Source organism: Cinclus cinclus, chromosome 16, assembly GCF_963662255.1.
Source record: "Cinclus cinclus chromosome 16, bCinCin1.1, whole genome shotgun sequence".
NCBI lineage: Eukaryota > Metazoa > Chordata > Aves > Passeriformes > Cinclidae > Cinclus > Cinclus cinclus.
The window spans coordinates 1305948-1323727 of NC_085061.1; the positions used below are offsets into that span (position 1 = coordinate 1305948).

General features: G+C 56.1%; 1 protein-coding gene across 1 annotated transcript; it reads right to left on the minus strand.

Annotated features, from left to right (window-relative positions):
* Positions 1-2014: 2014 nt before the first annotated feature.
* Positions 2015-17239, minus strand: SYNGR3 (synaptogyrin 3). Its single transcript, XM_062503731.1, has 4 exons — positions 17141-17239; positions 7973-8213; positions 4228-4370; positions 2015-2227 (listed from the first exon to the last, which is right to left on the minus strand). Exons 1-4 carry the CDS (start codon positions 17237-17239, stop codon positions 2015-2017), a joined length of 696 nt encoding a protein of 231 aa, XP_062359715.1.
* Between the last annotated feature and the right edge of the window lie 541 nt (positions 17240-17780).

Consider the following 17780-nt stretch of genomic DNA (forward strand, 5'->3'; position numbering starts at 1 on the left):
GTCTAGCAGAGCAGCTGGGTTTCTCCTGCCAGGAAAAGGTGACGCTGACTTTGGGAAGCACCAGTGTCATCCCTGTGTCCCTGCTGCTGCTCCGGAGGTCACAGAGTGGTGGGATGTGCGTGTGGGGGCAAAGAAAGGCAATGCGGGCCTCGGGGGGACATTCAGAGCGTGTAATATTCAGCATGGGGGGCACACGGGGCAGGACTTGTCCCGCAGGCAGACACAGCTTTAGCTCTTTACGGTTACACGGAAACTCTGGAACAGTTATATTATAGTTAGAAAAAAATACACTGTACCCAACGAACATTATCTCACGTACAATCAATTTAAACATTTAAATTGATTATAATTTTTGCTAAAATATTAACACAAGTACTGTTTGTGCTGCTAAAGTTTCAGTGTTCCCTCTAAGGAAAATATTGCTACAGTTCTACCGTACCCCGTATCAAAATCCTCGGGGTTTTATTTTTTCTTTCCCAGTAAAACTGACTCCACAAAACCATAAAGATCCCGGGGTTCACTGAGGCTGATACTGCACCGGGCTGGGGTATCCTGTGAGGAGCTGGGCACAGCCAGGACCTGGAGCCAAGGCAAGGAATGTTCTCCGCCGCCGGCAGTGACCTCTGGGGGTGACCGGCTGCTCAATTAGTGCCTTTATCTGCTGCTCATTAATGAGTGCGCTGATCTGCAGCAGGAATGAGCTGTGTCGATGGCGACCAGCACCTGTGACAGGGAGGGGACGGGGGTGGCTATTGCTCCTCAGCAGGTCGGAAGGCAGTGCTGGCTCGGCCGGCACCAAGAGGCAGGGCAGGACCGGGAGTCTCCAGGGATGGAGCTGCCACCAACGGGGCTGGGAATTCAAGTTCCAGCTCCTCTGCTCAGCCCTCGGTGACACAGCCTGGATCAGCTGCCACCCGGGCAGGGAAGGCTGGCAAGGACCTGCTGGATTTTACACATTCCGTGCTTTTTTTTTTTTTTTAATGTTCTTTGCAGCTGAACCCCCCAACCTGAGCGTCTTTCCTGGACGTTTTTCACTGACTCTCTTCCCACATCATTTCGGGATGGACTCTAATGGCCTGTGAAGCCTTTCCAGCTCCCTGCCTGAATCCCTCATTTCTGGAGGCTGCAGGATGACACAAGTGTCCCCACCCGGGGCTCTGCTGCAGCTGACAGATGGTGGCTGCTCCCAGAATAAAAACACAAGTCCAGTATTGCTCCTTAATGTCCTCGGATGTGGAGTCTGAGCCCCCCACCTTGGTCCTCACCTCTCTGGGGTGAGGATTTGTCAGCGCTGCCAACCAAAAAATTCCTTAGGAATTTACAAACTCCCCAGTCCCCCATGAAGAAACAACCACAAAGCCACATTCCCACTGATCACGGGTTATTCCCAGCTAGCAGCCAGCTCCTGCTGGTTTCCATTTCAAACAGTAACTTTTTAAATCCTCAGGTAGAACCTGGTGAAATGTAGAAGCAATCTGGACACCGATCCCAACCCCGGCCTGCTGTGCCTCCCCCCTGTGCCTCTAAACCAAGTTTTGAAACACCTGTTTGGATATTTGTTTTGTACGGCAAATACATACAAATTAAAATAACACAGACACCACTGATTTCTCTGTGAATTTGGCACTTTCCATGGAACCTGGACTGGAAACTCCACAGTGGGAGCAGGCAGGGCCACCCACCCACCCTCTATGGATTTTGTGTTAGCTCTGGAAGAACGAGATAATTAATTAATAATTCCTCAGCTGCTGCTTTCCAAGAGGAAAAGGGTGTCCTGGGCTTTCCCAGCAGAGCTCAGAGGGGGAATTTCCTCCTTCTCCACCTCCCGTAGGTGATGTGGTACCAACCTTCCTTCCTCCTGGCTTAGAGGGAACACTGCTTTTAGAAACCCTGGGACAGGTAAGACAAGAACCAATACCACTGTACAGAATTCACTGCACAACGAGCTAATAAAGGGACCCGGCACTGACTGGATACATTTGGGACCGGGCGGGGGTGGCACCGCCGCAGCCCCTCAGTACGCTGGCACTTGGTAACCTTTGGGGTTGGGCTCTAAGGTCTCGGTGAACGGGGGGCTCTGGTAGGTCTCCGTGCTCTCCACGCCGCTGCTGCCGCCGGGATAAGCGGGGTAGGACGCGCCGGGGTCGGTGCCGAACTGCTCGGTGGCGAACAGGGACATGTCCGTGCCCAGGCGGTACCGCTGCAGTGCCCGCAGAGCCAGCACCACCTGCGGGCAGCGACGGGCAGGGCTGACACCCCTCAGCACCCCCGTGGCCCTCGGGGGCACCCCAGAACCCACCCAGGAATACACAGTCCTACCAGGAGCCACCAAACCCGCCCCAGGATCCCCCAAACCCCCAGGGTATCGCATCCTCCAGGACCCCGTGTACCCCCAGGACCCCATGTCCCCCCAGAATCCTGTGTCTCACCAGCATCACACATCACACGTTACCCCAGGACCCCATAACCCACCCCAGGATCCCCCAAATCCCTAAGACCTCACACCTCACCAGGACCCCATAACCCACCCCAGGATCCCCCAAATCCCTAGGACCTCACACCTCACCAGGACCCCATAACCCACCCCAGGATCCCCCAAATCCCTAGGACCTCACACCTCACCAGGACCCCATAACCCACCCCAGGATCCCCCAAATCCCTAGGACCTCACACCTCACCAGGACCCCATAACCCACCCCAGAATCCCCCAAATCCCTAGGACCTCACACCCCACCAGGACCCCGAGTCTTCCCAGAATCCTGTGTCTCACTAGCATCACACATTACCCCAGGACCCCATAACCCCCCCCCCCCAGGACTACCCAATCCCCCCAGGATCCCCCAAACCCCCAGAACCTCACATGCCCCCACAGGACCCTATGTCCCCCCAAAGACCCTACACCCCCCAGCACCTCTCATCCTCCCTCTCTCTGCAAAGCTCTGATCCCATGGCAGCACCCAGCACGCTGCCACCCCACTCCATTGTACCTAAACCCCAATCCAGCCCCAAACCCCACCCAAAGTCATTTCAGGGTGACCCCCAGAGCTGTGCCTGGGGCGGGGGGCCCTGGCTGTGCAGATCTGGCACTGCTGGCCCAAATAAACACATCTGCTGTGGGGAGGGAAAGCTGCCGAGTGCCAGCCCAGGAAAATAGGTCAGTTCTGCCGAGACTCCTTCACCCTTTTGCAGGTTGCCGGAATTGAGGTTGAGAACGGTGGGAAATGTGGGCAGCAAAGCTGGGAGGGCCCAGAGCTCGCTCTCATTCCAGGAGGCTTCATTAACAATTCAATTAGTTTGTAAACGACGAGCTGAGGCTAAAAATGCCTGTAGAAGCCAGGAATGGCTTCCCAACCATCCCGGCCATCCTTTGGGATGTGACAGGCACTGGTGTCCCCACTGCCCTGCCGGGCTGGGAGCAGATCCTGATGGGATGGGGAGCATCCCACCCACTGCCCTTCCCTGTGGCTGTTGCTGATGGGGAAGAGCTGGGATTAAAAGAGATTTATTGGGATAATCATAAAGCAGGGAGCAGTTAAACTGGGGGAGAACTTGCTGCTGGGAAGCCTCAGACTGGCTTTTGCCCCAATCCTTGAAGGCAATATGGAATTAGAGCACATCCCGGGGCTCTCTGTGCCCAGGAAAAGCTGGAGGAGGGATGGAGGTGACACGGGGCCATCCCTGCCTCTCCACACACAACCTTTGGAGCGGGAGCCCCCGAGTGGCACAGCCCCCCCAGTCCATGTGGGATCCAGGTAAGCCCTGGGGTTTCACCTGGCTGGAGTCTCTCTGCCCAGGTGAAGCCAAAACTGGGAGAAAAGGGGGGTTCTAGAAGCCCCTTCTCCAGCAGAGGGGCCAGCCTGGTTTTTCCCAGGAGGGAGCAGATGAGCCTGAGAGCTCCCAAAATCCCCCCAGCTGTCCCACGAACCTGCTCAGTGCACACATCTGCTCCTGGGGACTCTCTGCCTCCATCGAGGTCCTGAAATCAGGACAGCTCGTGGCTGGCAACACCATTTCAATGGGAACAAAACCACCCAACCTCGAGAGAAAGGGAAACCTGGAATTCCCCAGCGAGTGGAGACCGAGCTGAAGCTTCCCTGATAAGGAACCACCAGCTCCACGCAGCTTTCCCCAGCACAGCCCAGCAGGATTCACTTCTCCAAACCCCAGACTCCCCCTCCAGCTGTGCAGTGGCCCTGGGCAGGTTTGATTTCTGCTCTGCCCCCTCACCCAGATGATGATGGAGAAGAAGGAGAAGGTGATGGCTGCCCGCGCCGCGTCCACGCCCTGCGAGAAGCCCCTGGTCAGCGTCGTCCTCTGCCACTGGTTTGCCAGGAAGCAGAAGGCTACAAACCACAGGAAAGCCAGGAAACCTGCAGGGGAACAGAACTGCTCAGTGCTGCCCCTGTCCAGCACCTCTCCTTTGCTGGATCACCGAGGTTTCCAATAGGAATAGGAATTTTGGGAGCTGTCGTCCCAGAAAGAAGCTTTTTTTTAAAAAAAAAGAAACAACAAAAACAGAGATGGAAGGAAACCTGTGGGGTCATTTCAGTGTGGTGCCTGCTTGAAATTCAGTTCAGCTGCACCTCAATCTGATCTCAGTGACCACCAGGGACAGCACATCCTCCCTGGACATGTTGGAGAGGGACTTTCCAAAAGGGCATTGAATAACAGGACAAGGGGAAATGGCCTCAAGCTGAAGGAGGGTGGGTTTACATTGGATATTGAGAAGAAATTCCTCCCTGTGAGTGTGGGGAGCCTCAGAGGATCCCTGGGAGTGTCCAAGGCCAGGCTGGATAGAGCTTGGAGCAGCCTGGAAAGTGGAATGGGATGGGTTTTAATCCCCCTTCCAACCCAAACCGTTCTGTAATTCTGTGATTCCGTGACACGTAAGAGCTCTGCTCGTCCCTGCAGAGAATCCCCCGGGGCCTGTGGAACTGAGCAGAAACACTCTGGTGATTATTTGATTATTCCTGCCTGGAAGCAAAGCTGGCTGAGCAAGATAGAGCTGCCCTAATTCCATCCCCAGCCACCAGCACTGGCCAGTGCCAAGGAGCTCAGGGGAGAGTCAAGGAAAAGCCAGGAGCACACAGGGCCAGCAGCAGGGGTTGTTTTCCAGCACTGGGAAGAGGAGCTGCACAATCTGGACCCTGCCATGGTGCTGTTTGCAGGGTCTCCATCATTCCCGATGTCTCGGATTCTGTGGATGTTGGGAATGCTGAGCTGCCCAGCAGCTTCCAAGCATCATCAGCACATCAGGATGAGCAGCCAGGCTCCCTGCCTCACTGCAGGGAGGGAAGAATCTTCCTTCATTGTCATTTATTCCCATTTATCTTGCCAGTTATCCCTAAATACGATCTAAAATGCCTGGGAGCATCCACACTGAGTGCTGGAGGTACAGGGCTCAAGGCCTTTAATTCAGAATTTGCTCCTAATTGCAGTTTAAGAGACACATTCCTTGTCTCCTCCTGCATGGCCGGGCCTGGGAATTCCAAACCACCAGGCCTGGCCATGAGCTGCCTTGCAGGAAGGATCAGTCAGGTTTCCTTTTCCAAATTACTTCACCAAACACAACCAATCCTGTCACCAAACCCACCCAAATCTCTGCACAAGCATTTTCACTTCCCTTTAGGACAGTGACTTGCTGCCAGCACAAAAAGACACCTCTGGGGTTTACTCCTTAAAGGTCACCCTTGAATTCAGGGATATTTTCTGTTCCCCTGCCCTTACAAGGGGGTTTTACCAGCAGCTCTTTCCTGCTATGGGAAGCAGCTCCAGCCCCTACATTTGGACCTCGACCATTGTTCAGAATCACACTGGGGATAGTTTGGAAGGTAAAAGCCTGGAGGTGAAACAGGAGCAGCTGCCAAAGGTTAATCCACACTGTGGGAGCAGCAGGATGGCCCAGGGACAAGGCTGGGGACACGGGGCTGGCACAAGGGACACGGGGCTGGCACAAGGGACACGGGGCTGGCACGGGTCAGGCTCAGGGAGAAGTTGTTCCTGTGTGTAACACTGGACCCAGTGCAGCTCGTCCTCCCTGGCAGGACGTTGCCACTGATCCCTCGCTGCCACTCAGTCCCCAGTGCCACCCCAGCCCTGGTGGCACCCCCGGGATGTCAGGAGTTAAAATGACATCATGCACAGCCCGGACCCAGCACGGCTGCGCTGGGTACTGCAGCTGCCAAATCCCTCTGCAGCAGCAGCTCTGCCAGGCACTGACCTTCCTCATCCTGAAACCATCAGCACCTCCGGCCAGGATCCCACCCACGGGCACTTCCAGGAGGTTTTGTGATGCACGGAGAAGCCTTTTCCCTCCAGAGCATCTCTGGGCAGCAGGAGGGTTCCCTCCAGTGCCATGGGCACAGCAGGCATCACTGCCAGGGGAGGAGATGGGGTCAGGCATGGGCAGCACCTCCAGCAGCTCCTCTAGGGGTGCTTTGGTGTTTGGAGGACTGACAGGGATTTTAAAAACTCTCTGAGAGAGCTGAGCTGGCAGTGATGGGGTGAGGCTGCCTGTGCCAGCCCCAGCTCCAGCTGGATCAGCAGCTCCACTCCCTCCAGCGCTCCCGGGAAAATGAGAGCGCCAGGAAGCACCGAGGGAGCCAGGAGATAATGATCACTCAAGGATGTGCAGACAACAGAGTGCAAACACCAGGGAAGATGTGCTACCACCCTAATCACAGCCTGGTCTCCAGCAAACGCCTGTCTGTGGGAACAGCTGGAAGAGCAGCTGGAAGAGGAGGTTGTAAATGCTGCTTGCAGTGTGGTGGCCCTGCCTGAACCCCCACCTGTGCCCCAGAGTTATCACCCAGTTACTTCCCAGGTGCATTTTAGGAAGAAGTTCCTCCCGGTGAGGGTGGAACAGGGTGCCCAGAGAAGCTGTGGCTGCCCCTGGATCCCTGGAAGAGTTTAACTGGGTTTGGAGTATCCTGGTCTAGTGGAAGGTGGAACTGAATGGGCTTTAATGTCCCTTCCAACCAGACCATTCCAGGATCCTCTCATTTCTCCTCTCAGTGGATCCATCATGGGGACAAAGGAGAAAGGAGGCAGAGTCTGAGAGCAGTGCCAGCTCCCATGTGCCTGGCAGGGAGCAGAGGCTTCCAGGATGTGAGGCAGGATCCCAGCCTGGCCCCGTGACACGCAGCAGCAGCAGCCACAAGATGGATGTGATGTCCCCCTTCTGCTCAAAGCCAAGGATTTCAGACACTGAGCCCCACAGAAAGGGCCATAAATTTTATCTAACAAGGGCTGGATGCTCCAGCACCATGGAAATGAGCTTTGCAGGGAGGACAGAACAGCCAGAACAGGCGAGGCAGGGAGGTGATGATGGATGTCTTCATTTGGGACAGAGAGCCATCAGTGATGCTCGTGCTGGATAAATCACCTCAGACTTTGCTACCAGAGCCTGGGAATGCGGAGCAGCAGCTGCAAACAGAGCCAGGCAGCTCCCAGAGCAGAGCAGAGGATGTTCCCTCCCAGCCTGGAGCATCCTGCAGGGATGAGGGCTCAGCTCGAGAGCTCAGGGGGGCACAGCAGATCCAGGGGCAGCCCCAGCTGCACAGGAGCTGCTCCTGCTCTGCTCCAAACCCGTGCACAAAGTGAAACCAGACCCAAGGCAGCTGCTGAAACCACCTTTGCTTTTCGAGAGCCAGAACAGGAGATGTGGGTGGGTAAAACCCCCCCGGGTGGGCTCTGAGATGTGACCACCAAGCCTCACCAAACCCAGCTCAGCGAACATCTCCAGTTGCAGAGTGAGGACACTGCACTGTCCCCAGCCACCATGTGGGGCTTCCTCAGAGCTCACTGAGCCCACGGCAGCATGGGACAACACCCCTGCCACCCCTGCTGTCCCCAGCCAAGGCACACGAGCCGTGTCAGGCCACGGCAGGAGCGGGGACCACTCGGGAGTGGAGGGGCACAGCAGTGACCCCACGGAGCCAGAGCCAGGCAGGGCAGGGCAGAGCAGAGATACCTGAAAATCCCAGGTCCAGCAGCACGGCCCGTTTGCGATCCTTGACGCTGCTGATCTGCTGGAAGTACAGATCCACCACGAAGAAGAAGATGCAGCCGAAGAAGGCGATGACGCCCACGGCGATGCCGTAGCTGCAGGCACTCTCATTCTCGTTGAAGATGCAGAGCAGCTGGGGGTGCTGGCTGTCCTTGTTCACGTAGCACTCGTTCACGATGGAGCCGAACACCACGATGGAGAAGATCTGCGGGAGCAAGGACACAGCACAACTTTGCTGCTGTTTGCATCTGACTCGGTTTTCTGACAGCAGCGGCACTGGATTCGATCCCGTCCTCCACTCCATGGCAACGTGGCTTTTGTGAGCCACATCCCTGCTCTCTCCTGCTTGGTGGCTCCAAACAGCAGCTGGATGTTCCTCCTCGGGGAGGTGGAACCTTCTCCTGCCTTTCAGAGTAGTTTAAGAACCTTCAGTTTAAGAACCTTCTTCTCCAGACAGGCTGGGGATGGAAAAGACAACCAGATGGGGCAAGTCCCTGCAGAGTCTCTGTGCTGGTGCTGTTCTCTGCTGTCAGGCTGTGCCCCCAAAAAACCCCTGGTGTACCTGAAAGGACAGGGAATAACTGAGCAGCTGAGCCCTGGAAGGGTTGGATTGCTGGTGGAGGGGACAGGGGACATGTGTGGGGAGGTGGCACAGGCTGCCCTGGGAGTAACAGGATGATTTTTCAGCTGGATGAAAGATGCAGCTCCTGAATCCATGATCAGTGACCTGGCTTGGGCCCAAGAGGGACAGAAGGACAGAGGGACAGAGGGACAGAGGGACAGGGGCTGCTGGGGCTGCCCAGGTGGCCGTGCTGGCACTGGAGGTGTCACATCCCTGCAGCTGCCTCAGGGAACAGCATTGCCCTGCAGTAATTCCCTCATCTCCTGGCACCAAAGGCAGCAGGGGAAGCTGCAGGAGCAGCACAGTCCACTCTGGATCTTGCTCTGGCAGAGCCTGGGAACAGGCTGTGAGCAGGGAGGGGAGTGCAGGAACATCTCCTCACACTGGGAACCTCTGATCTCCTCCCTGCCAGCAGCAGCGTCCCTGCTCACATCCCTGCTGGCTGCTGGGACACAGCTCAGGGTCAGGCATGCAGCAGCACAGGTAAGAGGCTCCTCCAGCTCTCCCGGGAGCAGCTGGGGATGGGAACAGGGCACAGCTGGCTCCTGCTGCACCTGTAGGAGACAGGGACGGGTGACACGGAGGTGGCAGCTCAGCAGCCACAGGATGAAGCCCAGCTGGTGGCTCTCACGGTCACCTGTGTGACCTGGGTGACCTCCTGCAGCTCCCAGGGAGCACAGAGTCACAGAGCAGGGGAAATGCAGCAGAACCACCCCCCAAGGTCCAGCACTGGGACAGAGCTTCTGCTCTTCCTCCTCTGGAGTTCAACCACGGCCTGGGGTCCTGTCCCACATCCATTCCTGGCTCAGGTCAGCCCTGAGCACCAGCCACGAGCTCAGGGGACACCCAAGTCACCCAAGTGGCACCTGCACCCTGCTCCTCGCTGCTGCTGTGCTTAGGGAGCACTTGGGATGGCACAGCATCATCATCATCATCATCACCACCATCATCATCACCATCATCATCATCATCATCATTGTCACATCATCATCATCGTCAACATCATCACCATCATCACCATCCCTATCCCCATCCTCATCATCATCATCTCCATCCCCATCACCATCATCCCCATCATCATAATCACCATCATGGCCATCCTCCTCATTTCCATCCCCATGCCCATCCTCCTCCTCATTCCCATTCCCATTCCCATTCCCATCCTCATCCTCATCCTCATCCTCATCCTCATCCTCATCCTCATCCTCATCACCCTCACACTCACAGGAGGGGCTGTGTGGAAGGAACAAACAACAACAAACAGCACTGATAGTTTTCCCAGAGCTTTGGCAGCAGCTGTAACATCAGCAGTTGTAAAAATCTGCTCATAAATAATGCAAAATTGTTATTTACCATCAGAAATAGCAGCAGCATTTATAAACCAGGCCCTGGGAAGAAGTAATGTGATTCTGAAAAACATGAATAATTGAGGACCTCTGATTCCACACGATTACTTCTCTGGCAGGCCAGCAAAGTTGTACTCAGCTTCTCTGAGAAGTTCCACTCAGCTCTCCCAGGATTAACAACCAAGTTTTTGGGAGACTGCTGGGACCCCAGAGCTCTGGTGGTGAGGAAGAGCTCCCAAAAATGCAATTCAGGATGTCATAGCACAGGTGTGTGGTGCCTGCAGCAGCTTTGCACACTTGGGGCTGTCAATATTTAGTTTTTTAAAAGGATGTTTTATCACTTAACTTCCAGTTCCAAAGGATTTTGGGAAGCAGAGCATCCTTCCTGCTGCCAGACAACTCAAGTGGCTCAAATCATGAGACCCCCCCCCACAACCACATTTCAGTGCACAAAACACAGGGCACGCAGCTTTTCCTTGGGAGGTCAAAGTAGCAACGAATTCCAAGTGCACACATTTATAGATGAGCTCAAAACATCAGCAGTGCCTGGAATATTCCTGCCAAAATGTGCCTTTCCATGGGTTTTTCTCTCCCTCACCCCAGGATTGTAATGTTGTGGTTTTTCTTAAAAAAACCCACTGGTGCCGGTGAAAAATTTTAATGAGAATAAATTTGGTGTTGCCTTTCTAAGTTTAGATTTAAAAGTGCTTTTATTTTAGGAAAACGTGGGTAGATGAAATAAATGTGGGCAGGGCAATAAAATCCCCGTGTTTTTTAAAGTTCACACAGAACAAGTGCATTTTTCCAATCACCTTCACAAACCACAGCGACTCAAAGCCCCATCAGAGACTTGAAAGAGAAAATACAAGGTCAGATTTTCCACTGTGAGCGAGGTTTTGTGGGTCTGAGCAGTATCTCAGAGGATTTGCAAAGGAGCCTTCACAGGACACTCCATTTTCCAGCTGAACAACCCAACGCCACCAGCAACAAATTCTGCTTTTCCTGGATGAAGTGGTGCAAGACACAGCAAGGAAAGTGGATTTTTCCCAACCACCCTGGTGGGAAATCGTATTTTCCGTCCTTGCATCCTGCCAGAGGTTCCATGGGGGTGTGCTGGAGCTTGGGGGCTCCTGGTGTGGGGGTTCCTGAGAGCTGGGAGCCCCCAACTCCAGCACAGCCCATGAGTGCTGCCCTGCCTGTGGCTGTGGGGGGAATGGGAAGGAGGAAAGCTCTTCTCTCCCATCTTTTCCATTTAGAGCTGCACTTCAGCACGCAGAGGAGCCCAGTCCCACCCTGCAGGGAGCAGGACACGGGTCAGGAGCCTGCAGAGACACCGTGGATGGGCTGCTCCTGCAAAGGCAGCTCGGCTTGCACCACAGCAGGGAGACACTGGGACCTCTCTGGGTAAGGACAGCCAGCTCCTCCAGGTTAAAGCTTGCTTCCAAGCAAGAAGAGACATCTCTCCAGGCCAGGCAGCATTTCTGTGGCACAGGACAAAGGGACAGGACAAGGGGACAGGACAATGGACAGGACAAAGAGACAGGACGAAGGGACAGGACAAAGGGACTGGAGAAAGGGACAGGACAAGGGGACAGGACAGTGGACAGGACAATGGGCAGGACAAAGAGACAGGACAATGGACAGGACAAAGAGACAGGATGAAGGGACTGGACAAAGGGACAGGTCTTCTGTGCTCAGAGGGTGAGGACATCCTGGCACAGAGTGCCAGAGCAGCTGTGCCTGCCCTGGATCCCTGGAAGTGCCCAAGGCCAGTTTGGATGAGGTTTGGAGCAGCCTGGGACAGTGGAAGGTGTCCCTGCCATGGCAGGGGTGGCACTGGATGGGTTTTAAGGCTCCTTCCAACCCAAACCATTTGAGGATTCTATAATTCTGCTGGACCCTGATGTGCCCAGAATGGAGACACCTTTCAGGTGTGGATAAAGCTGGAGCTGTGTCTGCCCTCTCTCCACCACATTTTTGCCATCTGGAGGATGTGTCTGGCCAGGCTTCCTGCCTTTTTTCTGAAATTATGTTCTGCAGATCCCCGTTCCCTCCTGAAGTTCCAGCAGGCTGGACCCCAGCACACACACACACATTTTTCCTCCCTGTTGCTTTCAGATTTCTGCAGCCCATCCCCTAAAATGTACTTCAGGAGACCTCACAGCCCGAGCAGAGCCAGGCAAGGAAAACAAAAATCAAATAACACAGGAGAGCACGAGCTGAGAGCTTCGGTGTGAGCTGTCAGCCATTTTAAGGTGAGATGTTCCCACTGCTGAGGAGCTGTACTTGGATTTGGGACCTATAAAAAAACATCACCAGAAGGTGTGGGGTTGTAGGAGACTGCAGAACCCGGCTTTGATTGCACACGCAAGCAATCATTAATGTCAGCATGGAGGAAATGTAATATGCACCAGGAAAAATAACCCAGAGCTCGTTTCCTCTGCCGTGGCTCCTGACCAGCAGTGCTGGGCACAGCCCACACGTGCCAAGAGCCAAGCTCTGGGTGATCCCTCACTCCCTCCAGGCAGCCAAACGCCTCGTGCTCAGCCCCCTGCCCTCCTGGAGAAACGAGAAGGGAAAACAATTGAGGTCAAATTAGCACAGGTCAAATCCTGCTCAGCACTGAGGGCTCCCCTAAGCCCCTGTGCTGTGCACGAGCCTGGCACAGATCCTGGCTCGGGATGAGGGGGACCCTTGGCACAGGGGGCAATCGGCTCTCTCCAGCTTATCTTTACAGCTGGCAGTCACGGGGAAGTTTCCAGAACTGATCTGCATCCTTTACTGGGGGCTGTGAGGACCAAAGCTCTGCTTTAAGCACCACCAGATCTCCCACGGGACTATGGAGATGACCACGAAGGGAAGGCCTGGCGTGGTTTCTGGCACAGAAAGAGCTGGTCTGATGCTGTAAAAGCTTTAGGGCCATGTCCACCAGGCTAATCAGCTTGGGAGGATGTCTATTGATGAAAACATGACTGATTTTTTCTTGAATTACTTTTTCTGATGTGGTAAGAGATGCTGGCTGAGATACAGCATCCATTCAAGGTTCCTAATCTTGTCCTGCAATCTGAGCACATGGCACACCAGCAGTGCTTGAAACCAGAGATGACAAGAGCATGACAATTTAGAACCATTTTAAACTCAGATGCAGCAAAGCTTCCCTATAATTCCATTACCAAGACGTTAAGTTTAAGTTCTGCCTTTAATCCACCGCCTGCAGAAAGAGAAAATTAAGACAGAAATCTGATGACCCTTCTGAGAAGTGGTCAGGACTGAAGTCTGAAGCAGCTCAGATCATGCTAATGACTCTGAGCATTGCTGGGGGCTCCTGGAGTGCCAGAGCAGCCTTGGAGCTCTTCCCTAAGAGCCCTGAGTGCTCAGGAGTCAGTGAAATCCCCAAAGAGCCATCCTGAGCTTATTCCCTGCATTTCTCCTGCTAAGATCCAGGGAGGCAGAGAGTGGGATGGGATGGGATGGGATGGGATGGGTGACTCAGGGGGGATAAAAGTGCACTGATGGGACCCAGCACTGAGCTTCTGCTGCTGCTCGGCATGAAATCACAGGAATTGCTGAAAAAGCTTACCAGAATGTTTTCCAAAAGTGCTTTTAAAAGCCCAACCTAAGCCTATGTTAAATGAACAACTGCCCTGCAAAGCTGAGTGGCCACTTGAAAGTCTGGCTGGCACGGGCAGTCACAGAGAAAGGAACTCATGATTCTGCAGGCACCCATCATGAATATCGACTCTGTTTGGCTGTGCAAAAAATGTCTCAAAAGGAAACCACAAGAGCGATCACATCTTCATCTGACAAGCTGCATCAGACAGAGGGGGAAGAGATGAATGGGGAACTGTTAAATGGTTCTTTCCAGCTTTTGATTTTACAGCTCAAGCCAGGAGTGGTTTTTTCCCCCATCAGATACTCAGAATTGCTCTCTCAGGGGGAGGTAGAAACAGGAATCCCCTTTGGCCACCGCTGACATTTGAGGATTTCTGTGCTGGTCACCATTCACCTGCCAGCCCCTCACACGTCTGGCAGCACCAGGTCCCCGAGGCAGCCACAGGAGCCACAAAAAGGAACTGGACCCTCTTTGGGCGCTGGGAAGCCCCAGCAGCAGTGATCAACCAGATTAACACCAGTGACTCATCTCAGGCACGTGGGGCTGGCCCCAAATCCCTGTGGGATTTCTCCACCACCCTCACCCAAACCAGCTCCCTCGTTTTGCCAGGAGAAGCTGACGCCACGCACAGAGCGAGGGTCCTGTCTCCAGCGTGGGACCCAGCTGCTCCCGTTAACCACGGCGCAAAGACGCGCCACCGAGGCACAGGAAGGAAAACCAAGTGAGGAAAGCCCACCCCAAAGCCTGATTTCAGCCCAGGCCTTGCTCAACAACCACTTTGTGCTGGCACAGGCAGCTCATGTCCCCTGGGATAGCAGGCAGGGAAGCCTGGCAAGGTTCTGTTTGCTTTGGGAGCCAGGGAGTGGCACGGTGGGCACTGGTTTGAGCTCCTGCCTGGCCACCAGCACGGAGTGCTACTGTCACACTCGCCCAGGACAGCATCAAGGAAGGCAGCAGAGACCTCAGCAAAGCCTTTGGCTGCCTCCCTCACCCAGTCTCTCTATCCTGACATGGGTTTGGTCTGGGATCCAGGCACAAGGAACAGCAGAGGGAAGGGAATCCACTCCCACCTCGCACTGTCTGCAGCCCCAGCTCACACTGGAGAGCAGCCATAAATGCTGAACTGGTTTAAGACACAGGGAACTGGACTGAGACAAGCCAGCTGGGGCTCTGAAGCCTCAAACTGGAGTGGTGACAAACCCTGGCAGATCTACCAGCAAATGTGAGACCTGGGAAAAGGGCTCCAAAGGGAGTTCCCAACCCCCAGCCCACTGAAAGAGCAAAAAACTCCCTTTTTGCTCAGTGGGTTTTGCAGCCAACTCAAAACATCACAAATGTTTATGGGGTAGCACCATGCTCATCCCACGTTTGTCCACACTGGTGGCCCCTGCACTTGTTCGGAGTTAAGCTGATGTATTTCTGTATTTGTAAGCACTCGTTTGTCCCTGATTCCCTGTGAACACAGAGCCAGGAAAGGAGGGACTTCACCACTGAATAAACCAGTGAATATATACAGGAATATTTTCTAAGATGGGATTTTTATTTTGTACCTATATTCCATATTCTGGTCCTGCTTCCCAGCAGTGTCCAACACTCTCCATTGCTCAAGGATGGGGAGCCCTCTGGGTGCCAGGTGACACATTTATTTTAGGAGGGGCCAAACTCACCAACAGTGGGTCAGATTTATTTAACTGTACCTGGTTTGTACTGTACAAACCCTGAACCACTGCCAGCAGTTTGCCATTGCCACTCCAGGAAGATCCAGGAGGATCCAGACCAAGTTTTCTTCTAGGAAACAGCTGCTGCCCTGTGCCTCAACCCTGCTCCAAATGCCCCATCCACACCAAGCTGGATGCCCCAGATTCATCCCTGGCCCCTTTTTTCCCCCAGCAGTGGAGTCGTGGGCTTTCTCCAAGCCCTGGGAAGGGCACCAGCTCCCATCCAGCCACAGACTGCAGCATGTGGTTTAACTCTGAGCATGTGATTGCAGCTGGAATTGCTCATGTGCTGCACATTGTGCTGCTCAGGCCCTCGGCCAGGGCATCCCAGCCTGGAGAGCCCCACGGACACAGCGGCTGTGCCTGCTGGAAGGAGGGCAGCTCCTCCTCCCCAGCACAGCTTTCCTTTGCTCCCTCCCTCACTGAGCACTGCCAAAGGTGACACAGAGCCAGTACAGGTGTGACACGGGCGAGGACACGCCCCAGGCTCATCCACAGCCTCCGGCCAAGCACCGGAGTCCAGTGAGAGCCGGGCAGACCCTTCCCACTGGGGGTTTTTGGAAAGGACCTGGCATTCCTGAGCTCTCAAGGCTCTGCACACCTGCAGATCTCAGCAAAAAGCCAGGCCAGGGGAGGCAAATTAGGGGCTACCCTTAGCCCTGAGCATCGGGGTACCACGGCCCCAGGGGCATCCTGGCACAGCTCCCCGGGCACGGAGCACCAGAGCCTTCCCTGAGCGGCTGCCCAGCCCTTCCCACCTCCTGCCGCCCGTTCCACGGTGGGAATTCACAGATGGGAAAGGTCCAACAAACATGACATCCTCTCAGCAGCACGGGGGAGCTGGGCACGGCTGCCTCCCGGATTTCTGCCACACACACGCATGCACGGAGCGTGGAAAGCAGAAAAATGTCCTCTGCTTCCTGCTCCGAACCGCATCCTCCAGCACCGCACCGGAGAGGGGCAGCGGCGCATCCCGGCCCCATTCCCGAGGAAACTCCCTGGCAGATCTCCCGGGAGCCGGCACTGCCCGCGGGGCTGGGCAGTGCCCATCGCACCGGCACCGGTACCGCACCAACACCGGCACCAGCACCGGCACCGGTACCGCACCAACACCGGCACCAGCACCGGCACCGGTACCGCACCAACACCGGCACCGGCACCGGTACCGCACCAACACCGGCACCAGCACCGGCACCGGTACCGCACCAACACCGGCACCAGCACCGGCACCGGTACCGCACCAACACCGGCACCAACACCGGCACCGGTACCGCACCAACACCGGCACCGGCACCGGTACCGCACCAACACCGGCACCAACACCGGCAGCGCACCGAGCTCCGGGCGCCATGCACCTGAGCTGCCCATCACCCCAGCACTGCCCATCACCCAGCACTGCCCATCACCCCCGAACACTGCCCATCACCCCCGGACACTGCCCATCACCCCCGGACACTGCCCATCACCCCCGAACACTGCCCATCACCCAGCACTGCCCATCACCCCCGAACACTGCCCATCACCCCCGGACACTGCCCATCACCCAGCACTGCCCATCACCCCAGCACTGCCCATCACCCCCGAACACTGCCCATCACCCCCGGACACTGCCCATCACCCAGCACTGCCCATCACCCAGCACTGCCCATCACCCCAGCACTGCCCATCACCCCCGGACATTGCCCATCACCCCAGCACTGCCCATCACCCCCGGACATTGCCCATCACCCCAGCATTGCCCATCACCCCCGGACACTGCCCATCACCCAGCACTGCCCATCACCCGCAGCACTCGCTGCCCACCCCCGCGCTCCCGCGGCCGTTCCGCCTTACCCAGGTGGTCACCCGGAGGAGAGTCTGGGGCTGCTTCAGGAAATCCACGGGGTCGATGGCCCCCCCCGCCCGGCCCGCTCCAAAGGACGCTCCTTCCATCTTCCCCCGCGCCCGCTCCGCGCCCAGCCGAGCCCAGCAGCGCGCGCCCCGCGCCGGCCGCGCGCCCGCTCCCCCCCCCCCCGCCCCCCCCCGCGCCCCTCCCTCGTGGGCTCGTCCGCAGCGCCGCGTGCGGGAGGCGGGAGGAACCACCCGGCGGGTGAGGGGGGGGGGGGGACGGAGGGGGGTCCGGACAGGTGCGCGCGGCCGGCGAGGGGCGCGCTCCCCCCGCAGTGAGACCGGGCTGTGCCCCGGACACCGGGATGGGGCTCGGGCACTGTCACAGCCACTGCCACCGAGCTGTGAGCTCAGGTGATGTGCAGCCGCTGTCACCGAGCTGTGGGCATGGCCACCACAGCATGGCTGTGGGCACGGTGGATGGCCAGTGCCACTGTGCTGTGGCCATGGTCACTGTGCCATGGCTGGGGACACCACAGAGCAGACGGGACGCCTTGCCATTGCCGATGTCACTGTGCTGTTCCAATATTTACCACTCTGCGGCCACTGTGCTGCTTCTGGGGATAGCGTGCCGTGGGCAGGGATG